This window comes from Mycena indigotica (genome assembly GCF_014461135.1).
Source record: "Mycena indigotica strain 171206Taipei chromosome Unknown Mind.scaff0002, whole genome shotgun sequence".
Lineage (NCBI taxonomy): Eukaryota > Fungi > Basidiomycota > Agaricomycetes > Agaricales > Mycenaceae > Mycena > Mycena indigotica.
In genome coordinates, this window is record NW_023503001.1 from 5,647,473 (window position 1) to 5,671,945 (window position 24,473).

The following is a 24,473-nucleotide window of genomic DNA, read 5'->3' on the forward strand; positions in this document are numbered from 1 at the left end:
GTGGAGGACAGCGCGACAGCAGCGAGCCAGATTAAACAAGAGTGGGAAGCCAAGAATCGAGTGCAGTTGTCGTTGGATCCGTTGGAAGAGGTGGACACGCCGGTGGAGGACATCACATCTGTCTCTTTCGACACCCCTTCTCTGTTCTTCGACTCGTCTACGGCAGAGTCCGTGTCAACTATGGCCCTCAGCTCCGAATCATATGGCAGTGCTGGCAACGTCCGTGTTTGGGATGGTTCTGAAGATGGAATCGAGGTCATTTCGGAGGAGGGTGGGGAACAGAAGACGGAGATCGAACGGCCTTCTTCACGGGCACGACGGGCGGGCTTTATTCCTGGTTTCAAACGCACACACAAAGCAGCAGCCAGTCTCCCCAATCCGCCGTCCAGTTTCAGTCCACGCCAACACCAGCGGACGTTTAGTGGTGGGGTCAACCCGACGATGCACACGACTGGAAGCATCATGTCGCAGACAAGCAATATCGAGGACGAGGAGAGCAGACGAATGACGGAAGTGGCTTTCATGTGAAGAGTACCCAAAACCAATAATGCCTTCGGTCGTGATTAGCGCGTTGCTCACGATGCTGTACCATTCATTCTTTATTCGATGTAAAAATGTGCATGTATGTAGCTATAGCTTGGAATAGGCATCATAAATAAGAACCTCGATGACACAGATCTCCGCAAGGTACTTATCAACTCGTCACAGCAGACGCGTTGCTAAAAACCTCCATGTCCGCGCTGTGAGTTGCTCACCGTCAAGTTGCTTTGCCTGACTTCTCCAGGGGACAGCTTAGTGCTATCCGGCCCGTACAATCATTCATCACAACGCTCCTTGGACCTCTACAACCATCATGTCCCCCCCTTCCCCTCCCCAAACGCGCCATGATTCTCGAGCTTCCAGACGAGCTTCTTTGGGGCATATTCTCCCGATGCATGGACCCGCACTCGTCGCCGTTTAGCACCGAAAACCCGCTCTGGCCACTGATGAAAGTTTGCGTTCGTTGGCGCAATGTAATCCTCGATGCGCCGCAATTCTGGCGCCATATCAGTTTCCCCGACTGGAGGAAGCGCGGGCGGGTAGAAAACCTCGAACAGGATGCTGCCCGTGTCTCACAACAAGTAGAAAACTCTGGGGAGGTCCCAGTAACCATCAACCTCATTCCCATTCCCGGCTCCGATGCAGTCGTCGATACTCTGTTGACAACCTCAACGCGCGTGGAGGCAGCAAACTTGGTTCTCGACAAGCACTTGTTGCAGCGCTTTTCTAGCCACGCGGAGGGTTTTCCGATACTCTCCAAGTTGGTGGTGCAGTTATCCGAGAAACTCGAAGAGTCAGAAGAAAAAGCGGCTGCAAACTTTTTTGGTGGGCTGCAGGCACTGACGAATTTGTCTGTGACGAGTGAAGTCGCGGTCGACTGGGTGCCCGTTCTCGTGCCTCTTCAAACTATGTGGAGCCAGCTTCGTGTTTGCGAGCTCACGGAAAGCGTGGTGGACGATGTACTCTTTATTCTGCCGCATCTCTCACCGGGAACTCGTCTTGCGCTGATTCTGGGGCATCTCAGACGGACAGAGGAGGTGGACACACTTCCGATTATCGACCATTGCAACATCCAGTCGCTGTCTTTCGACCGCTGCGGTGACGAATTCGTCTCCCTCATTCTGGGGAGGATTACCGCCCCGTCACTCCAGCGCCTCGCAATCTGGTGGTTCAACCGAAGCCCGCATCTGGACACCATAACCGCGATGCTGCAGCGCTCGTCCGCGTCCCTCACCCATTTCGCGATGCGGTTGCTGTGCGCAAATGCAGCTCGCCGCCAGGGTCTGGATGGGGACACGATGGTCGCCTTATTCGAGTTCCTCAATTCAGAACACGTGCGCGATCTAATCGACCTTGACTTGACTCTAGTCAGTCGATATACGCCGCCAACACTGGAGCTTTTGGATGCCCTCGCTGGCGTCCCCAATCCATGGGAGCCCGACCTCAAGCTGCCCACGCTGCCCAAATTGCGGTCGCTTGCGCTGCGTGCCTATGACGAGGAGGACGGCGAGTGGGAGAGGCGGTTGCTGGCCATTGCGGCGAAGCGGACGCCGGTGTTCAGGTCGCTGTGGCTGGACGACCCGCTGCTTAACCCGAGTCTTGGCCATCGTGCACTGAAGAATCTCCGCCAGAAGCTGGAGAAGCATGGGGTAGAGCTAGTATGTTCTTATGACGGCGACATGGGGACATGGTAAAAGTAGAGGGAGCATCTGCGAATATTAGCTATCTATATATAGAGAGTGAACGCCCTCTGATTCCTAAGCCTCCTCTGATTTACAATATTTATCTGACCAAACTCGACGCTCGATCACGACACCCAATCCGTCATCTTCCAGCCGCAACCTCAGGTCCTCCCACTCGCCAGGGCGATCAAGGTATGGGACATCTCTTAGGACAATCTGGCGCAAATGATCCCGCCCCCCTCTGGCTAACCTGAGCAGTGTGCTGTACAAGACGGCCGGTGCTTTGTTTGCAAGACACACGAAGCGTCGGAGATTTGGCACAAACCGAATTGTGCCAGAGGTGGCCCTCTCATACAGCAAGGCGACAATGTTTTCCAGAGGCACCTTGGGATCTTCGTCAAACGTTAACATGAGGTTGCGGACGGTCATGACGGGCTGTGTGTCCAGAAGATCGGAAATCTGGGTCGTCAAGTCGTCCGCAGGTGCTTCATGCAAAAAATCGCCCCCGAGGGACAACGCGGTGAGTTCGCAGTTGATGCGACGGAAGAAAGCCAGCAGACCCAGGCTCTGAATGGAGCCCGATGACCAACGCGACTGTTTGATTGAGAACGATTTGAGATGGGGAGCAGCGTTGATGTGCTCTAAAATGCCCTGCACAAAGGAAGAGTCGCAGTCTTGCAATGTGAAAGCGGCCAGTTGAACCGAGAGTTTGGGATGTTCCATGAGTGCCGCAGAATCATCGAAGATATTGCCGTTTACAAGACGAAGTTCAGCGTTGACTGGGAGGAGAGGTAAGATTGACAGTGCGTCTGTCAGATTACTGCAGTCTTCGAGAATGCAGACCTGCAGCTGCATCCAAACTTGTGCAAACAAACTGACGAAAAGTGGACCAAGATGATCGAAGCGAAGCGTGAGGTGTTTCAAGCGTGGAAATGCGTTCTGGCATTTAGCAACCCGCTGTGTAACGTCTTGAACGTCACTAGGATCGATCTCCGTCCATGTGAGTCGAAGTTGATGGAGATTCGAATAACAGCCAACAGTGTTAAGGTTGAGCAATGAGGTCAAGCCGTTGAGTGAAAGACTTAGATCAGCCCAACTCCACTGGGGGGCCTTTTCCAATAATGCTTTCATTAAAGATTCAGGATCAGTTTGGCTCCTCTTGTGCGGAACAGAGACGCGCATCTTGCCCCCGCGAACCCTCGATAACTGACAGCGTATCTTTTCCAAACATAACCCGGGTTTCGGCCGGCCTGAGCGCCGGTGAGGAATGACTTGGTAGGAAAGACTTCGGTGAGTGAAGTCCCCCCAAAGCCGTGGTAGGCCGCAAGCAACTGCGCGCCACCGGTGGCACGTTTGCGATATAATTTGTACGGGGTGACGGGGATGGAAAACGGAATGGTTTAGGGCGTCCGGATTGTTGACGATTGTCAACTCGAAGATGGTGCCAAGGATTTCGTCGGGAAGCTCGCGTAGTCTCGTTGCCACCCATTGGTAGGTGTTCAGATGCTCCTGAAGTCGTTCACATTGCGCCTTCACAAGTTCTTCGACGGCGACGGCTATTTCCAGTCTATCATCCAGTTCTTCGAGCAGGCGACGGGTTGCTTCTATGTTATCGCGGATAATTCTCTTGTCCGCCTCTCGGATGGGTTCATTGTCCACAGGGAGCTGAATCAAGGGGTTGGGACGATAATCTCTGAGAGGGTCAAATTTAAGAGCCTTGCAAACAACACTGAAACGGCGCGTGAGCATGCAAAAAATGAAGTGAATCGACTCAGATGCGTACAGAAGGGCTTCGGATTCAATCATGTTGGTAGAGCAAGGAACAGTCGCAAGAGTGGATTGTGACAGCGGACATAACACCGTCTTTTATGCGTAGCTCACTCAGGTCAAAGCAATGTCTGTTTCGGGAACGGTGCATTGACAATGAGTACTCTAGTTTTCCTCGTGAAGACCGCGGTCTGCACATCGCGAGAGTGCCGGCGCAGGAGAATATTGTGCCGAAGGTTCCCCAGTTCGGAGGCTTCACCCTTGAGAGAATGCTCAAGTTGCCGGCGGCGGTATTGACCGCATTCAAGTGGTTATCATTATTGGGTCGAATTTCAAGTCACGGTTCAACAGTCAGCTTCTGGAATAAAGTGGTCAATGACAGAATTTGAAAGCAAAAAAGCGGTATAAGTACTAGCACGAGTAGTCCAGACGTTTGCTGATAGCCTACGACTGAGGCTTGCAGCTTGAGTTGACGGTTGGGCCGGGTTGGCGGGGAATTTGAGAGACGGTGAGTCGAAATCGACTAAGTATGCCAGTTCTTGTAGCTCAAGAACTCATTTATAGAAGGATATGTTATGTTGCTTGAAATCCGAGACCTTCAAGAAACCGGAATGAGCAGGCGAAAGAGAGGAAACTTTGTCGTGATCCAATCAAAAAATCATTTTCCTCCCCAAGACCCTCATTTCTTTGGTTCTCGCCAACCCATCCGTCGTGCCTCTTTGAACTTCCATCTTCCTATTTATGTCCCTTCGAAACGAGGACTCTTCGAGTTGACACCATGCGAAGACTTGACATTTGTATGCTAGCGTCCCCATCGTAGGCACACCAGCAACACCACTTTTCTATCTGCAAGCTCACCACTAAAGCACTTCTCGCCCACCCATGAGCCCTTCTCCCCCACCTATTCATCTGTGACGTAGCAGCAAAGTAGCAGTTGACACAGATCTTCGGTCGCAAGACGCTTGCCAATAACCCTCATGTCTACCTTGTAAAACCATAATCTTCGGTTTCTGCCCCGCTAACAACATCGTAGAAGTGTCCTACGCTCTCTGGAGTCACTATGGATTACTGTCCTCGATCCATTCTCCCCCGCATGCCATGTTCTATCTCCTCCCAAAACACAAGTCCTCATGTCCTTCCCCGACGAGTTGCTCTGGGAGATTTTCGCGCACTGCATGGACCCCCACATGTCGACCTTCAGCGACGATAACCACCTGTGGACGATGATGAAAGTCTGTAGGCGTTGGCGGACGGTTATATTGAACGCGCCGCAATTCTGGCGACATATCAGCTTCAGTGACTGGCGCGAAGACAACCAGATAACATTCTCGAAATCGGCTGCGGTTAGACGGACGAAACAGCAAGTAATGCGCTCTGGAGAGGTCCCATTGACGCTCAACCTGATGCCCATATCTGTCTTGGCAGACTCCAACGAGGTTTTGGATGTTTTATTCGACGCCGCCCCACGACTGGAGTCTGCCGTTCTCACATTCAACAACCATCTTTTGGAGCGATTCAACCAACACGCGGACTCTTTCACCTCATTGTGGAAACTGGGATTGGCCTTGATTGACGAGCCGGGAGATGCAGAGAAGGAGGCCACCAAGAGTTTCCTCGATGGATTGGAAATGCTCACACATCTCCACCTGAGCAATCAGGTTGAGATAGATTGGGTGGCTACTCTCGTTCCCGTGGAGTCACTTTGGAACCGACTGAAAGTCTGCGAACTCAACGAATGCATGGTTGACGACGTGCTTCTCATCCTGCCTTATTTCCCTCCCGGCTCGCGTATCGCTCTTATCCAGGGAAAATATATGCGTGGAGCCCCCGACTCTTTGGTTGCTGTTTCGCATTCCAATATCCATGCCCTGTCTTTCGACAGATGTGATGACGACTACATCGCTCGTATTCTGGACAATGTCACGGCTCCCTCATTGAAACGGTTAGCCGTTTGGTACTTCGAAACACCACCTTATAAACAAATCTTCGACATGTTGCAACGTTCATCAGCATCGCTCACCCATTTTGCTGTTCGTCTGCTTTCTGTCGGCCTCTACCGTCAGCGGACAGCACCTGTCTCTGACCTCACCGACCTCTTGGAGTTCTTCACCTCGGAACATCTCCGTGACCTGCTCGACCTCGACCTCATCCTCGCCAGTCGGTTTGCGCCAGCCTCAGTCCAACTTGTCCATGCCCTGTCGCTCGATTCCGGCAAACTCGGCTATTCCGAACTCCGCCTTGGGGAGAGATTGCTCCCCAAACTCCAGTCACTTGCGTTGCGCGGCTATGACGACGAAGATCCGCACTGGGAAACGCGTTTGATGGCGCTGGCGGAGAGCCGAGAGGGCGTGCTCAAGTCGATTTGGTTAGGGGAGACGTTACCGGCGCCGACGAAGCGAACCCTGCAGAAATTAAGTTCCCATGGCGTTGAGTTTGTTTGTTCATGGGACATGGGAGCTTGGTGATTCAAAGAGTATTGTTTCTAGTACAAATAGAGCAGTGGTTTTTTTTTACTTCGATTGTAAAGTGATTTAGAAAGCCAAATAACAAGACGAGAAAAAAAGGTTCTACCTCTTGGCAATGACATCTATCAACTGTGTCTTTGGGGTTGCTTCCTGGTATGCCGAAAGCTGGAGTCTTGTTTGCGTCGCTTGTTCATAAGCATAAGCATACGCCAGAAGCCTCGCATCGCTCCACGCCGACCCCACAAAAGTCATCCCGAACGGCATGTTGGGGTAGTTCCCGATAGTGGAATCTGCGGAAAGTCCTGGTTCGACGTCTGTGGTGTTCGTGTCGAAGCCGAGAGGGACAATCACGACGGGGTAGCCAACGAGCGGCGGGAGGTTGAGCACTGGGCCGGCAGGGGGCAACACAAGAGCGTCAAGGTTATATTGCTGCAGCGTCGCGTCGAGGGTTTGACCTAAAGCTCTATTCTTCTCAAGAGCGGCGGTATAGTTGCTGTCTCGCTCAAGAGTTTCGATCCCCTCGAAGAAAAAGTTCCACTCGACATAGGTGTCGAGCTCCGGCTCTTCCAGCTCCTTGTGTGCGTCGTTGAACGCTATGATGTCGAGATTGGTGTGAATGTCGTTAGGGTTGTTTTTGAGCGTTGCGAGATATGCTTCCAAGTCAAAACGGAAGTCAGTAGATCGAACCAGCTGAGTAAAATATGAGAGAAGAAGGGCGGAGAAGGAGCAATACGTACTGGTCTCGATGGGGAGAGAAATGCTTCATCGGCTCCTGATACGTCCGCGGGGTCCGTAATTACTGCGCCAAGTTCTTGCAGCGTTTCGAGTGCAATCTTGAAAGCAGGAGCCCATGGAGTGGCTGAGGGTTGTAAGCCAATATATAGCCATGATGTGGGGGGGACTTACGGCCCCATTTTGGATCCAAAGAAGCACGTGGAACACCCAGACGCACGCCTTTTAATGCATCTTTGGTCAAGGCAGCAGTATAATCAGGTAATGTTGACGGTTGGACCAAAGTGTAGTTGTCAGCTGCATCCGGACCAGCCATGGCATTCAGCAGCAAGGCAGCATCGTAGACGGTTCTGGAGATAGGGCCTTGGTGACAGTGAGATTGTGCGACCAGAAAAAAACAGCTAGACGGACCAACCGTATCCTGGTGTTGTGTGATGGGAATAACACCTGACCGCGACGTTAACCCAACGGTGGGTCTTACTCCGACCACATTGTTCAAGCTAGCTGGACCGATGATGCTTCCCTCGGTGTCCGTCCCCACGGTCACAGAAGCCAGCCCTACAGATGCAGCGACAGCAGAGCCGCTGCTACTCCCGCCTGGGTCGCATTTCGGATAATAAGGACACGTCGTCTGGCCACCTCGCGCCGACCAGCCGCCTTGCATTATTGAGCCTGATCCAGCCCATTCGGAAAGATTTGTTTTGCCCAAAATAATGGCACCCGCAGCCTTTAGTTTGACCACCAGGGTGGAATCGCCTGGAACAACACTATTGAGCAGAGCATACGAGCCCGCGGTGGTGTTCATCCCGTCTTCGACCCGAGTCGCGATGTTGTCCTTGATGAGAATCGGTATTCCATGCAACGGACCTAGCGTCTTGCCCTGTTTCCGTTGGTCGTCAAGAGCAGCGGCCTGGGCCAATGCGGTTGGGCTGATCTCGATGACCGCATGAAGCTCCTCGTTGACCTCTTTTATACGCGCAATATAAGCCTAGTAAGGAGGAAGATGTCGACGCGTCAGTTCAAGTTGGACTCTAACTTCAAACAAACTGGAATCCCTCACATTGACCAAATCTACGCTTGTGAAGTCTCCTGCCGTGAGTCCTGCCTGTAGTTCGGTCACTGTTGCTTCATAAAGATCTGGAAGCGCCGCTGCTTGAGCGAGCCTGAGAAGAGGCAAGAGGGTAGCCCCATAAAAGGCGAAAGACGGCCACGAAACGTGCATATTCAAGTTTGAGAGAGATGCGAACAGTGGCAGATTTTATGTACTGCTGAAAGTCGCAGTCTGTAGGGACATTCCTGGCGCGGGGCCGTGCGATTGAGGGGTATCAATGCGTTTCCGGATGTGGGCGCCTTCATACGGCAGAAACTGGCAGAAAGGTAGAGCCGAAAAGCCCAATGAAGAGTCATTGCAAGGGCAAGATGATAAAATTTGCCGATACATTGACTCGCTCGAGTATGATATGGCCTGTAGTGGCCGAAGAAGCTTGGAAGACCAGGACAGTTGACATAGTATCACGTGACCTCGCAATCAGTAAGTAAGTCCAAGTCTGACGACATCTCAGAGTGTATATCAATAATACGATAGATATGTACTGGTACAGTGAGAGAAGCGGTAAGTAATATGAGCATGAGTAAAATATAATGTCCTACCTGGTACAGTGAGAGAAGCGGTAGCTTGTCTCACTGTGCCAGGACATAATAGAACTCGGCGACGTCATAACTGAGATTAGATAATCTCTCACGCCCCCCCTTGACCGGCGTCGAGTCGTAACATCTTGATCCATCGAGAGTGAAGTAGTCGATGTAACGGTTTGGTGAATAAGTCCGCGACATTTTCTTGGTTAGAGATATGAATGATATCGATGAGTCGCTTGATGACACAATCCCGAATGAAGTGATCTCGAATCGATATGTGCTTCATTTTCGAATGAGAGTGTGGGTCGTGAGTACACGCAACAGTGCCTTGATTATCGCAGAACATAGTTGTCGGCTGCTGTTGAGCGTAGCCTAACTCCGCAAACAGATTGCGGAACCAGAGAACTTCTCGCGCACAATGTGTTGTGGCAAGATATTCTGCCTTGCATGACGAAAGGGCAACAACAGCCTGTTGTTTAGAGCTCCATGAGAGTGGTGAGTCGTCCATCATTATCAAGAAGCCTGATACCGATTTGCATGTGTCACCCATGCCCCAGTCAGAGTCGGTCAAAGCTTTGAACAACGGCTGTGTAATCGATGTCTCAGATGAGCCGCCCAAAGTGATACCATATAGCGTCGTTCCTCGAAGGTACCGTAGAAGGTGCTTTGCTGCTGATACATGTGGTGGCCCATAAGCTGCCATGAACCGAGCAAGTTCACGGACAGCATACACCACCAACCCGTCGGCACACTGACCCGATGTCTGTCCTGGATGTCGACAGGATGAAGCCGCCGATCTCGGGCAAATATTAGCCCGAGATCATTCAGAAGTCAGTCAGGAAATATTGGATGGGTATCATTTGAGCTTTGCTTGAGACGTTGCCAAGAAGATCAGGGCAATGTCATGGTGTGATGTTGCGTTGCAGTACCGGAATCCACTCCACATCAAGTGATGGAAAATTTTCGTTGTCAGGCTGCGATGTCACAGTCACTCAGCCTCACTTCTCTTCTCTTTTCCCCCATCTTCTTCGCTCGACGCTGACTGCCTTCCTCTAGACCCTCCTCCTCTGTGGTGCCGCTGGTGCGTATGCTTGTGCCTGCCTTCCAACACCACTGACCACACATTCTCTGGCTAGCCCTCCCCGATGGTCCTACCGGCATATAGGTATTGACGACCTTCTTCATGCCCACTGTCTTCCTCCTTTTGTGGTGCGCTGTCCCTGCTCGCTCTCTGCCCTTTTGCTGACTATGTTTCTTCAGAATTGCTGTGCAATGGTCTCCACATAGCCATGTCCGCCATTTCCCATGTCGTCGTTTACCTCCCTGCCTGCTTTCCAGAGCTGGTATTCTTTCCCCGTAAGTTATGACTGCCCGGGCCATCCTCCACACTGACTCTCGTCTTAGCCTTCTACATCAGGCATCCTTCCCTTCCCGTCTCTTGCTGCCCCACGGCCCCCACCCACCTGTTCCTTGCCGCCAGCATTGGTGTGGCTATCCGGTGCCTGCTGCTGGTGATGGCAATGGATGGGAGGGACAGGAACCCACTCTGCGCTAGAATGCAAAGGACGGTTGGCGTGCTAGTGGTCAGTGGTGCATGTGTAGTTTTTTTTTTTGTATATATAGCTACCTACTACAGTGCAATAAACTATTTTCCTATTCTCTTGATGTGTGAGCTATGGGTCCCATCTGCTGCAGCTGGAAATCGCCGGCTAAATTCTCACTGCTCTTGGTCCTATGCTAGTCTGGGTCAGGATGTCCTCCTGATATACCTGGTCAGCCAAACATCAGGAAGATATGCTCATTCAATTTCTTTTTGACATCACGCAAATCTGTCACCAACATCACAACTCAACGTCGGGTGATGTTCCAGGATGACATCGGCAATATGTCACGACGGGTTGGTGGTGTAGGCAATATCGGGTCGAGTGCATGTCGCCAGATACATGCATTTACCCACGACAGCTGTATATGGGAACGATTTCGCCTTCTCGACTTCTTCGGAGCTTGCGGGAGTCAAACGAAGGTTGGGCTCCATCGGAGTCTTGACGGAATTGCAGGATTCAAGTTCATAGCCAAATTCGCGTAAAATCGATTCAGTATAAGACTTTTGGTGTAAGCGTAGAGTGCGATTGGTCCGGTCACGTTCGATAGTGCATCCCAGATGCAGTACTGGTTCGCCGTTGTCCGTGATTTCAAATTGAGTGGCCAAGCTGGCGACAACAGAATCGGCCTCGTTGGTGGAGCTTGATGCAATTAGCATGTCGTCAACACTTGAAGTCATGACTGAATAAGCAGAAGCTTGACTTCGTTTGTACACGCTCCAATCCGACGCCAATCGCTGAAATCCAATTGTCCCAAGGCTCGCATTGAGCTTTAGGTACCATTGTCGTCCCGCTTGTTTCAAACCGTACAAGCCTTTCAGCAATCTCCAGAATCCCGCTCCAAGTATCGATGGCTTGCGCATGTAGATTTCTTCGTCAAGCGGGCCATTAAGGAAAGCCGTCTTGACATCGACTTGTCGTAGTTCCATATCGAATCTTGCTACAAGCGCAAGAATCAGCCGAATTGATTCCCATCGAGCGACAGGCGCAAAAGTGTAAACGAAATCTTGGCCTGGGATTTGAGTAAAGCCTTTGGCCACAAGTCTCGCTTTGAATCGCGTAATCAGCCCATCTCGGTCGCGTTTAATGTGCAGCACCCATTTCGAATCAACAGCTTTTCGACCAAATGGAACCTCCTTCACTTCTTCGTACACTCCCTTTGCTTTTAACGCTTCCAGCTCCTCGTATAGAGCTGCCAACCAATAGACCCAGTAAATGGATGACTTTGCTTCTTGTACCGAGTTAGGGTCTTTTGCGGCTGGGTCGTCGATCGGGTCGGTGAGTGCAGCATTCACTCTGATGAACTGGGTTTCAGCGGCAGCAAAACAATTGACTAGCTTAGGAAAGTCGCTGATATCACACTCGATTTCGAGTTCGACACCATCAACAAGGATGGCATGGAGGTAATTCTCCCCCCCCTCGTCCATTGTCGTGCCTTGATTGATGATGAAGCGTGCCGGTATGCGTTTTGCACGCTGTGGTCGACTCGGTAGAGTATTCGGTTGTGGAGCAACATCAGGCATGTCGACATCAGGAGAATCAACTCTAAAAAATATTATTACTCTCGATGGAATGAGTTATGTTGATTCATACTCAGGAATCGCTCGATGGCGTATATTCTCGTTGGATATGCTTGGCTTTAATATACTCCTGAATTAACAGGTAAGTTCACCAGCTGTGCATGTGCGTACAACACATACTCGTCAATTGCTCGAAGGCGATTACTCTCGTTGGAGATAAACGTCTCGGGGGACGACCTGGATCCAGGTCAATGATATGTTCGATAGAGTTGAGTATTACTCACTTGTTATGCTCGACGGCAGGTTTATGCTCAATGGCAGTTTGTTTAATGTCGTCCTGGAACCGGGGTTCAAGATCTCCAGGTATTTCGTCCCATAGAATGTCGGAGAGAGGTGGTGAGGGAATAAACTCGGGGAATCCGTGAAATTTGATATCTCGACGTGGGCGAATAGCATGTGACTTTGGGAACCACACCAGATATCCTCGTGAGTCTCGAGCATAACCCACGAATCGGCCTTCCTCTCCCCTCGCTTGAATTTTGTTGATCTCCGTCGAGTCAAGTTTTCGGGAGGTGACGAGAGCCCCAAATGGACGAAGATGTGATAGATCCGGTTTGCGATTGAACCATCCTTCGAATGGAGTGGAATTCGAAGGGTTAGATGTGTGGGGTACACGATTCTTGATATGGACAGAAGTCTGTGCGGCCAAAGGCCAAAACCATGCACTCAGGCTAGCATCCACAAGCATCGCGCGTGTCATGCGCTCGATGATTTGGTTCGTTCGCTCGGCTACCCCGTTTTGTTGAGAAGCATCCGGGACAGTATGTTCGTATTGGATGCCGTTTTCGTCGCAATAATGTTTGAAAGGCCCAGATATGAGTTCTGGAGCATTGTCGACACGGAGGAAGATGATAGGATATCCGAGAAACCTTTCGGTAGCTGCTTGATACTGTTGAAAACACTTGAGAGCTTCGGACTTCAATTTGAGAAGATAGATGGCAATGTAGTGTCGGAAGTCGTCAATGAAAGTAATGAAGTACTTGAATCCTCCATAACCTACGGGCAATGGCCCGCAGATGTCACAGTGAATTCGGAATAGAGGTCGGTCGGCACGATGAGTTGCTTTTGAGGGAAATTTTTGTCGTTTGATGTTGGCTAGAGCGCAGACTCGGCAGTGCTTCACGCACACGTTGTCAACTGGTAGTCCTGTTGTCGTTCGCTCCAGCCCTTTAACGTCTATATGGCCCATTAGACGGTGGAAAAACCCTGGTGCGCATCGTTCTGAGAGATCTCTGAACCAAACAGAGATGTGACCGATGGGATCATGAATGCCATCAACTCATCTCTTTTCTCGTTCTCCTCCACCAGCTCGACATCCATCTTGTACAAGTCTCTGACGATTGTCCCTGTCGCGAATGGGGTATCATTTGCGCTGAGGTATGTGATTTGACCACCCCCAGTTCTTGTTTTGACACCCTTTCTGTCCAGGCGTGAACCAGAAATCAAGTTGCAGCGAGCTGTTGGAATATGGAGAGCATTTGATATTGTGAATCCTTTAGGTTCGTTGTTATACTTGGATTTCATCACAATCTTCCCTTTCCCAACAGCTTCTGTCGTCAAACTTGTCCCAAATCCATGAACAGTCAACGGCGTTTCGAAAGGGGTGTACTCGTGGAAAAACTTCGCGTTATTGAAGATGTGGCGAGATGCACCCGTGTCATGGTTGACCGTATCGTCTTGTGCAAGAGAGACACCGAAGATAGCCGCATTCACCCAAAATTCTTCGTCAGTTCCGATTTTGTCGCCACGGTCAATATTCATCATAAACGCAAACTCATCACCCACTTCCCCAATAACTTGATCGATATCTTCCTCGGTATCATCCGAAAAATCAACCAATCCCACGAATCGATTCCCCGCTTGCGAATTTACTTGTGGACTCCTCGATTGTGCCTGTTCAATGGCCTGACGTCTTCGTGCTGCCACTCTCGCTTCAGGAGCAAGATGAACATCACGGCGACCACGAAAACCTTCTGGATACTGCCCTGCCTTTCCTCCTCCATACGAGAAGCAATTTCCCATGCTATGTCCAACTGGTGTGTCGCAATGCTTATTCTGGCAAATGGTTGGAGAAGAACGTTGAGTTGGCGAGCGCTGGGTAGAAGTATCGGAATATGGGTTGAAACGCTTCATTTGGCGTTGTTGTATCCTGGAGTCACGTCGATTTGCTGGTGCTGTTGCATAGGCGCTTGGAACAACTGGAAGTTCTCGACCTTTGCCCTTCGCGGACACCAACGTATTCACCGCAACTACCGAGCGTGCAATCTTCAACTCCACCTCCTCAGTTCGAAGACGCTGAATAACCATGCTCAACGAGAATGGATGGCCCATGACTTCCGCCTGTCGAACTCTTTCCCGAAGTGCATCACGACAATAACGCCACTGCTCTGCTGGTGTCATGAGAGTGACCAGATGTTTCGCGAACTCCGTGTCCGACATCATAGTGGGGTCTGCATCATGCAGCCGCTGGTAGAGTTGGACCATGACCTCTCGCCAAAGGACCGGGTCGTCATCGACATTGCATTGATAACCGATGATTTTCTGCTTGATTGTAATGGCGGTAAGGGCATTGGCAGGTTCGTATTCATTTTTGAGTGCGAACCAAGCGTCATGAGCTGACTTGCAATCTCGTACCACGTACAGCTTCCCACTTGGAACCGCCTTGACGATTATGGCTAGTGCTTTCTTGTCGCCTGCAATCCAGGCTTCAGCCTGTTTCTTAGCTGTCGCCACAAGAGCTTCGTTCCCTGGGACAGTAATGGTGGTAACTGTTCCGCTTTGATCAACTCCTTGAACTTGTTGACTGACTTGGAGTGTAGGAATTGACGGTGGACGGTAGTCGCTTCCATCAATATACTGCCAGTATCCAGCAGCATCGAGTTCCAACATTGCCTTTTGCTTGAATTCTCGATAATTATTGGTCCCATCATCCTCGTCTTTGATTGCGGTGAGCTTTAGGCCCTTCCACTCCTTCTCTCCATCTGCTGATGTGTTTGTTGTAGCGTTTGACATAGTAGCTGTTTCGCAAGCGGTGGTGATTGTAGAAGTTGTTGAATAATCAGAATTTGTCGCAGATTACAAGTGCACCGGGGCCCATAACCTATCAATAATACGATAGATATGTACTGGTACAGTGAGAGAAGCAGTAAGTAATATGAGCATGAGTAAAATATAATGTCCTACCTGGTACAGTGAGAGAAGCGGTAGCTTGTCTCACTGTGCCAGGACATAATAGAACTCGGCGACGTCATAACTGAGATTAGATAATCTCTCACAGTGTACTTACTGTTCACAAGCGCCTAGGAGCGGTCTTCATGAAACCTACTTACCCACGGCGTAGCGCTAAGGCAAAGTTGATTACCACCAATTCAGTCGATAATAACACTGGATGTCATTGAATCGATAAAAACCACTACCTAGCATCCCCATGAGCATCAGAGTGCCATATATCTCGTGCACAGCGCCATCCCAGCCAAATCAACACGAGTAAGCCCGCAGTCAGTGCGCCACTGTGAAAATTTTAATAAAAGAAAACAGAACGGGTTCGAAGACAGACACTTCAACAAGAGACATAATTTGGATGGCTTGAAGATGCCCGCAATAGACCAAGTTGTCGCAAAAGGTTTTGTCAAACAGCTGTGGGACGGCGTTGCTGAGGACTGCAGCGCCAGCCACCCAGAACGACCATGTCATGAGAGTCCAAATCGACTGCGTCCCGATTGACGATATAGGGTGTCTCGAATAGATTGGGTGTAGCATGAAAATAGTGAATGCGGCAGATGTCGTGCTTGTCCAGCAAGCGTTAAATCTGATAATGGTCGTAAGTGAACGGGTTTCGAAGGTTTAGAATCGAAGAGTTACAGAAATAGGCGAAGGGCAATGACGGTCCGCTTGCTGGGGTAATTTAGCTGCAAGCTGTATTGAAGCAGTACCCAGCTGGGGAGGGCAATCTTTACAGATGTGGTGAATCGCGGACACAATAAGGAGGGAAAGAATACCATCACAAGACTCGTCATAACGAGGAACGAATAGAAAACTATTTGGACTGTTTTGGTGAATTGCTTCAGAGAAAGAACCGACACGCACATGGTGAATATCGTCGAACAATTGGCAGCTGGGTCTTGTTCATTGGCATGCGGCGCCGGTTTGCATAGTCGAGTGTCCAAAAAACGCCAGCTACGTAGACGAAAGCCAACAGCGGGACCAGACAGGCAAGGGCACTGGTCAGCCCGCTTGTGAAGTTTGAAGCCTGGCCAGGACTTGATATTGGAGCCATGGAAGATGGAATTTCAGAAGTGAAGAGAGAAGTTAGAAGGCAAGTGGTGTTGCCCACGTTGTAGGTGCTAGTTGCTCGTATGGGGTGTTCATGTTTGAACAACAAACCGTGACAAACTTGAATGCGTGCTAGACTCGTGGCGAAGCAAACAGACACCCACAAACACCGTTAGGACCGATCCGTGATGGAGAAGGAGTTGAGACAAAGATTTGGCCTTCTTTCGGGCGAGATGGGTGTCTGAATGGCCGCTCGGCGCTGGGTGATTTGCTAGATGGATACTGTCCATGCCACTGGTCCTCCATACGCTGGTGTGGTATAACTTTCGTAGAGCTCCAGGACAATGAGCGTAGCAAGAACCTGGTTGGTAGTCCCATTAAGTGGCCTGCATTTAAAGTTCTGGAACGAGGTGTGGGGTTTGGACAAATTGTTGGACGGTGGATGGGGAAGCGAAATAGAGCGAAATATTTTGTGCCATCAACATCAAAATCTATCCTTACTTCCGAACGACCACCACACTCCCCGCTCTGACGATATGAACACTGTCTCTGAGCTCAAGAAGAGAGGGAACGCTCTCTTTTCGGCCCGCGACTTCGATGGCGCGTCAGACGTTTACACTGCGGCAATCCGGGTGGTTTACTCGCAACGCGTCGAGCAAGCTTATCTTCTGGTGGATAGTAGCAGTCTGGGCTCGGAGTTGGCTATCATATTTGCAAATCGCGCTGCATGCTGGCTCGCGCTGAGACGGTGCGTGTCCTTGCTCTTGAAACGAAGGAAGAAAGCTCAAGAAAGTAGATACACCGATGCTAGAAGTGACGCGGAGCAGGCAAGTATGTCTGCCTTCTCCAACATATGGTCATCCTCGTTGATACCTGGATGCTAGGCAACCAGACTTGACTCTACATACTCCAAAGCTTTCGCAAGAATGGCTACTGCCCAGCATGTGGGTTTATCTCGTCTTTTTTGTTCATTGTGGCACTTATCACTAATATTCTAGGCCTTGGGTGAATATAGCGAAGCAGTTTCGAGCTGGCGCCGCGCTCTAGAACTACACGCGGATGAGGCAAGGAAGAAGGACTACATAGCCGGCTTGGAAGCCTCTATGGCGAAGGTTCAACCTCCCCCAACTTCGACAATCCGTTTGCCTTGGGAAGTCGCTGCGATGATGCTTCCCCGCCTATCCGCAAAACGCACGATCGATCGAGAATGCCCGTGTAGTAGCGTAATATTCGTCGGGTCTGTCTCAATTTCATGAACTGACAACTCTGAAGGCCTGGGTTATATATGCTGCCCATGAAGAATTCATGAACGGAATACGAAAATTAGGCACATTCAGAGTCGATAAAGACACCGGTGCTCCAATCGGCATGCTTGGTGTTAGTGTTCACACTTTGCTTCTTACGACTGGCTCACATATATACAGTGCGTAATTGCACTCAGTAATGGCCTACTACGCGACCATCGAGTGGCTCATTCGTACCCTGAACTGACAAAACTGGAACAACAGCGTGTGTCTACGTGGTAGCCCTTTTTCTTGACTAACACTGTTTCCCCAGTCATCTTCGAATGCGAGTCCTTTTTCGCGACTTGTTGGATCGAAACCGACCCCTCGCCCAAGCAAGTTATTCAGGGAGTCTCCGAACATGGATGGGACATTGCCAGCCGCGCAGCTTCGTTTATCGTTCGGTCAGGTTTATTCTTTTCTCGTTCACATGTTTGGCTCATGACGACGTAGAGCGTGGATTATACGAGGCCAGCTGGACTTGCTTCGAACCAATCGATACGATGTCGCTATCGGCAACTGCGAAAGATGTCTACTCGTTATACGTCAGTGCCGACAACTTGCGCCTCCCGCTAATCGTGGCGTCTTCATGGAGGACACATTTCTATTTGGTGTGCAGACACTTATGCTGGAGATGCTCGTTCAGGTAAGCCTCTTCCGTTGGCCGTTTTCACTCGCTTTAAACTACTTCATAGAAATACAGCGCCCTCCCATTGACTCCGATACCTCCCACCCTCAAGCAGGAAGCTGATTCATTACTATTGGCGTTGGACTGCCACGTCCCAGACCCAGCGCTGCAGAAAAACAACCCCGCCTTCTTTTACTCGTTTTTAGCTTACCCGCGAGGGACTGCCCATTCGTACGTGCCTCGCAGATCACATTCTCACTTATGCATCGATGATTAGAGCGAGAGGCTTAGTCGCCAGTAGAGCCGACTCATTCCACGAAGCCGCTGAAGAATACCTCTCCGCCGCACGGTATTTCCCCGCTGACGACGAGAAGCACTGTTGTATGTCTGCCCCCGTCGTTGTCTTTGACTTGAGTTCTCATTGCGTAGACAACTTGCGGCTGGCACTTATCAACATGAAGCTTGCCCGTTCGTCCTTTCCCCGCGCAGACCGCCTCGCAGTTATGGCCCAGCTTCGCAGCTCGGTGCCGGCGGCCCGTGCAATTTGGGAGCATCTATCTCTTCCGCGACCAGCTGCCGGGCTGTGCAGCCAGGGATGTGCTTTGGATGAACTGAGAATGGAGGAAGAAGCTCTGTTACAAGAGAAAGATTGAGTTAGTTGTTTAAACAGATGTCGGTCAAAATGTATAGTATCAGAACCTCAGCGGTAGATAGTGTTTTAAATTCAAATGCTCTCTGAAGGAAATCCTTGCTATTGAATACATTGTGCAATCAACTGGTAGATATTATAAGACAAATATAATCTTGCATTTAGTAGCCAATAATCAACTCTAGATTACATGCACTGCGGGAGTTTCGGAATAAACGGGGCCCCTTTCGATCCATTATACACCTCTAATCAATGTACCAAAAAAAGCAATTTTTTTATACATCTATTTGCATCCAAAGAATTTGTCCCAAATTTACCTGTTTATATGAGAAATGGGCGCGACAAACGGGGACCGCATCAGCAACCAATTAGACACAAAAAAAGCCCCCCTTTTCTTCCTCTATAATCAAGCCAAAACGGACTCAGTTTTTGTCACCCATTTTTAGGGCACATCAAACGCCCTTTTTTGGACTGGTTTTTGCACCAAAACGAGGACCAGAAAATATTCCCTTATATGACATATATCAGGGCCCAAAAAAATGGGCCCTGATATCCGGAGTATCGGGGCATCGTTTAGTTGTCGGCCGCAGAGCGGCAGACGTGCGTCTCAACAGTCAAATCGAAGGCAAACACACTTGTTTAGCATTGTAGTAAAAAATGTACATATAGTCCAACTGATGATATCTACATTGGGGGAGGCAAGGCATGCTGACACAAATATTTGACCGCAAGACAACATTGATTCTTGTAGACCCGAACAGCTGACAACGTGAAATGGATGTCTTGTTTCCACATGTTGTTGTTTCGCAGCAGCGCTGAACTGGCCTTGGCACTGGACACTTGTGTGCGATACCAGTCTTCACAATTGACGGTCCAATGACCAACATTCAGGCCAGATTGCAACCAAGCGGGGAGCCTGCGGCCACCATGAGACCTGTTTCTGCTGAACTCTGCTGCTATTCGTCTTGTCCTTACATTCTATTGTATATTAGTCAATGTCTCGGTATATATATTGAAAACTGACCCATGGGAATTGAGTATATCCCCGAACACAAACATTACTATTACCCCGTCTTCTCGCTTAATCCACAGCAAGCTCGTTGTTGTACCGCGGAGATCAGGCGATGCTGGTACTCCAATCGCTCGTCAGCCAGAAAGTTCTCAGATTCTCGTTCCGTCGGAGCCTGAATGAGGTCAGCATGCTTAATCTGCTTCCTGATGCCAGATTGACCACTGCTGGGAACGCTAAGGGCAATAATAGCACCGGAATGGCCAGAGAGTTTGTAGTCGAAGCAATAATCCATTTCCGTTGTACTCTCTCGAGCTCAAGACACACCTTTTATCCCAGCTTGTTTGCCAAGCAACAATTAGCTCCCATCACACTATGGAAAGGCTTGTATTCCATCACCGACTGTACAATAGTACAATAAAAGCCCAACGTTCGTGGCTATTCTTTCCATCATGGCCACCCGTGAATTTGTCGCCCAGGTTGAGCAGCCCCCGTCGCCTATTGTTGTACTTCTCGTGCACACAAACCTTTTGAAACCTGTATTTGCTCCTCTTCTCCTTCACGAAGACCTAGATCTTAGCCCTCCCAAGAAGACCGTCACATTCTCGGACGAAGACATTGACCATCGGGTCCCCATTCCAGTTGGTGGTGCTTCACGTGTTCGTGCCAAGAATTTCGCGTGTTACACTGGCTGGACTCAAGCTCGCGTGGATACATTTACAGTATGTGTTTCCTCTCGCTGTGGATCACAACTAAATATATCAGGACTTAGTTACCAAGATCGCAGAGGAGTTTCTGGATAAAACCAAGTGCACAACTGATCAGGACGCCGGAGCGATAGATATCGTGGATTCTAAGGTGAGCTTATGGTATCCTCTGGCTTGAGCGAGAGCGACCAACCCTGTTTCTAGGCTGCCGCGGCTTGGCCTGATGTCGACAAATTCGTGGCTCGTTGGCCAATTGATGTCGTCATCATTGGCTTCTGCAAAGCTTCCAAGGCAAGCGAAAAGAAAGCGTCTACCACAGCTGTCTCAGCTGCTTTTGAAGAAATGATTGGCTATCGCACCGTAAGTCATCTCTGTGCTGCTGATGTCCGACATATTTACTCTGATTTCAGCGTCGTCAAATGAATACTTAGTACACTCATTGGCTATATGCAATTCACTTCACATTCTGTACTTATCTACATGCAATTCATTTGAATGTTCGTCCTCTGATGCAATTTCTGGTGATGTTCTGTAATGCTGATGACAATCGGCACACTATCTGCATCTTATCATCGCCAGCCGATGACAAATGGCACGCAATCTGCCTGCGCTCCACTTCGTAGCGTACTCGTTGGGCCTAAACATGCGCAATGCCAACTCCAAGCAAGGCTGTTGCGACATTCTCATCCAGTGGGTGAGTAAATCATCTGTTTCCCTTTGAATATTACTCAACTTTTTTTAGTGTTACACCAAGCCACACACTGCCGATACATTCGTTCCCAAGTGCATTGATTTGAGGGATATCAAATTCATATAACAATTCATTGCCAACACAAGCACACCGGCCTAGGTGGATTCAGTGCCGAAGTCATATGGAGAGAGCAACGCTGGAACAATCAAGGCTTCAGAATGGCGAATTCTATCCACAATCTACCTCCCTATTGCTCTGGTCCTTCTTTGGGGTGATGAGCAAAAACAGCAAGCTCTCCTTGATCACACCATGGCACTCTTCACTGCTGTCATCCTTGTCTGTCGACATACAATGACACATGAAGGAGCTGCCAAATATAGAGAGCTGCTCAAGTTTTGGGTTGATGGTCTACCAAAACTTCATCCTCATACGCAAGCTCATGCCCCCCACGACCCAACATCCATGTTGCATTCCATATATATGACTTCTTACTCCGTTTTGGACCTGTAGTGTCCTGGTGGACATTCCCCTTTGAACGTGTAATTGGATTTTTGCAGAAGATCAAGACCAATGACCATGTTGGAGGTCAGCTTGAAGCAACCCTTACTCAATCATTTTTCGCGGTGCGAATCTCCGCTGGTGGCTCCGTCGCCCTGATTGTCCGTGTGTTCTGCAGGAAATCAAAACCGTCTTTGAAGCGACTTTCCCATCCTACAATGCTCCCTTAGACTCTGCTCCATGGGCAGCTGATGGAGATTGTGCTCATTACACGCGCCATGGGGTTAATTTCTCTAGGGCTAATGTCCACTTAGGCAAAAGTCTTGTTTTCTACTATCTGAACAACTCAAACACGCCTATTCCAGGCAGTATTGAGAATATATTGTCTACCAATGGTAATGTGAGCTTGATAATCCGTCGACAAGCACCATTGGCCCCAGGTGGGCGGGATCTTTTCACTCGGTACTATCCTTGGTTTCCAGCGCAAATGTACTCGTCTCAGATGCAGTGCTTAACTGACCGAGTACCAGTCGAAAATATATTATCTCACTATGCTAGGTATAATCTCCCAGATGGCCATTGTGTAGTTCTTAATCTAGCTTGTAGTAGTAGGTAGAGGTAATAAGTAGAGGTAATAAATGCAATCCCTTCTCAGATGCCTGTTGGCTGTCGGCCGACAACTAAACGATGCCCCGATACTCCGGATATCGGGGCCCATTTTTTTGGGCCCTGATATGTGTCATATAAGTGAATATTTTTTGGTCCTCGTTTTGGTGCAAAAACCAGTCCAAAAAAGGGTGTTTGATGTGCCCTAAAAATGGGTGACAAAAACTGAGTCCGTTTTGGCTTGATTATGGAGGAAGAAAAGGGGGGCTTTTTTTGTGTCTAATCGGTTGCTGATGCGGTCCCCGTTTGTCGCACCCATTTCTCATATAAACAGGTAAATTTGGGACAAATTTTTTTGGATGCAAATAGATGTATAAAAAAAATTGCTTTTTTTGGTACATTGATTAGAGGTGTATAATGGATCGAAAGGGGCCCTGTTTATTCCGGAACTCCCACAGTGATGCTAAAGAAAAAGGAATGGGTCATAGGAAGCCCAGCCTGGTTTGCAATGCAGAAAGACCTAACATTGAAAATTGCAAACAGAATCTGAAGTGTTTCTACCAAGCTTTATAGGGATCACCATCTAGAGCCATACCACAGAGCAAAGCCACAAATGCATTAATGGGTGACTTCCCGTAAGGGAAAAGAAATTGGATGCAATTTCCGAGCGGTGCCAATCTGTCACTTTTTAGCTGAAAATTCATGTTTGAAAGACGGTGGCTTCCCATAAGAATAAATAATTTTGGATGCAATGATTGAGCTCATTCCATTATCCAAACAACACATCAACACTTGACTATCATGAAAAGGGGAGTGATGCCCAACGATGAGCTGCACCAGGAACAAAATAGCACATCCTAGCACTAGTAGTAGCAGCCACAAGCACACAACTATGCTATGCTTTCTCACCTCGAGCAAGATGTGGCAGTGTGACACATGTGAAGATCTGGGACAATGATCGTAGTTGTCCCAAAACGGTAAGTTTTCGTAATGGAGGCAAGAAAATAGTTTATTCGGGGGATCCTGACCCTCTGAATAAATCTGAGCACTTTTGAAGTTTATTGGAGGCCCAAATGGGGATTTCAGTCCGATGTAAAGCACCTCAGAAGTGGCTGGACCTGTGGATGGTTTCACAGGTACCTGACATCCGCATCTGCAGGTTTTCATATCTGGGGATGGAGGTACCTGTTTTCCCGCGGATGGTAGGGGATGGAGGTCTTGGTGCAGAAGGTCACAGGTACCTGTACCTTATGCACTTAGACTCACTTATACTGCTTTTGGTCCTGTCTAATCAATTAATAATACAGAAAATATCATTTATTGAAGCTTATAAATACTTTGCAACACACAATCACTGTCTCCATATATGATCCAATAGATATTACCCCTCACCATCCGCAGGTACCTGTGAGAGGTAACTGTATCCACAGATGGAGGTACCTTGTATCCTACTACCAGCCAGGGATAGAGGTATTGATTTTTGGGCAGAAAAAACCTGCAGGTGAGTGGAGGTACCTCACCTGTGCCAGTCATGAGGAGCTTTAGTCCGATGGGGTCCTGATGGGACCGCTGGCATCTCGGCAAAGGGGTTTATTCATGCAAAAACAATTACTTTTATCTTATGGGAAGTCACCCAATCCTTGTATAGATGAGCAACCAATCTATCATTGCTTATTGCTGCTTTTTAAAAATTATTAGTGCCTCAGTTTTTCCTCTCAAATATTCACTCTAATAGATATCATAAAACATAGTTTAGATATATAATTGTCAGGGTTCGGGTCGGGCCAACGGGCCCTATACGGCCCATCGGACCCTCACCACCCTTAGAGCCCTAGGGCTTGACAAGCCCTCATAATTCACAAGCTCAAAGCAATGAGCAACAACACTAATATCCCAGAGAAGGGACATAATCACGGATCGCGCTTTAGTCAGCCATCAAGCCATCATGACCCGCCATCAGGGATCATGATGCGCCGCCGGACGCCCTTGACAGCGGGCCCAATCGGCCCTAGACAACCACAGGGTCCAGGAGGGAGCTCCTTACTGTTGCATTGTCAAACACTCCTTAGTGTCGACATTGGCATGGCTCCTTTCCAGAGGAATGGTCCCTGGGCTCCTAGCGGAGCGA

General features: G+C 49.3%; 4 protein-coding genes across 4 annotated transcripts; 3 read left to right on the plus strand and 1 right to left on the minus strand.

Annotated features, from left to right (window-relative positions):
• Positions 1-731: 731 nt before the first annotated feature.
• MIND_00279300 (F-box domain-containing protein) lies at positions 732-2,234 on the plus strand (the record flags this gene model as incomplete). Its single annotated transcript, XM_037359665.1, has 2 exons — positions 732-742; positions 785-2,234. The coding sequence occupies 2 exons, from the start codon at positions 732-734 to the stop codon at positions 2,232-2,234; spliced, it is 1,461 nt and encodes a 486-aa protein (XP_037224760.1).
• Positions 2,235-4,966: 2,732 nt separating this feature from the next.
• Positions 4,967-6,454, plus strand: MIND_00279400 (F-box domain-containing protein; the record flags this gene model as incomplete). The annotated part of the gene is made up of 2 exons (XM_037359666.1): positions 4,967-4,977; positions 5,023-6,454. 2 exons carry the CDS (start codon positions 4,967-4,969, stop codon positions 6,452-6,454), a joined length of 1,443 nt encoding a protein of 480 aa, XP_037224761.1.
• Positions 6,455-15,414: 8,960 nt separating this feature from the next.
• MIND_00279600 (uncharacterized protein) lies at positions 15,415-16,278 on the minus strand (the record flags this gene model as incomplete). The annotated part of the gene is made up of 5 exons (XM_037359667.1): positions 15,415-15,511; positions 15,559-15,810; positions 15,864-15,952; positions 16,001-16,038; positions 16,089-16,278. The coding sequence occupies 5 exons, from the start codon at positions 16,276-16,278 to the stop codon at positions 15,415-15,417; spliced, it is 666 nt and encodes a 221-aa protein (XP_037224762.1).
• Positions 16,279-17,078: 800 nt separating this feature from the next.
• MIND_00279700 (uncharacterized protein) lies at positions 17,079-18,838 on the plus strand (the record flags this gene model as incomplete). The annotated part of the gene is made up of 10 exons (XM_037359668.1): positions 17,079-17,105; positions 17,159-17,218; positions 17,273-17,497; positions 17,547-17,651; positions 17,699-17,783; positions 17,832-17,961; positions 18,011-18,203; positions 18,253-18,416; positions 18,463-18,566; positions 18,615-18,838. The coding sequence occupies 10 exons, from the start codon at positions 17,079-17,081 to the stop codon at positions 18,836-18,838; spliced, it is 1,317 nt and encodes a 438-aa protein (XP_037224763.1).
• Positions 18,839-24,473: the final 5,635 nt, after the last annotated feature.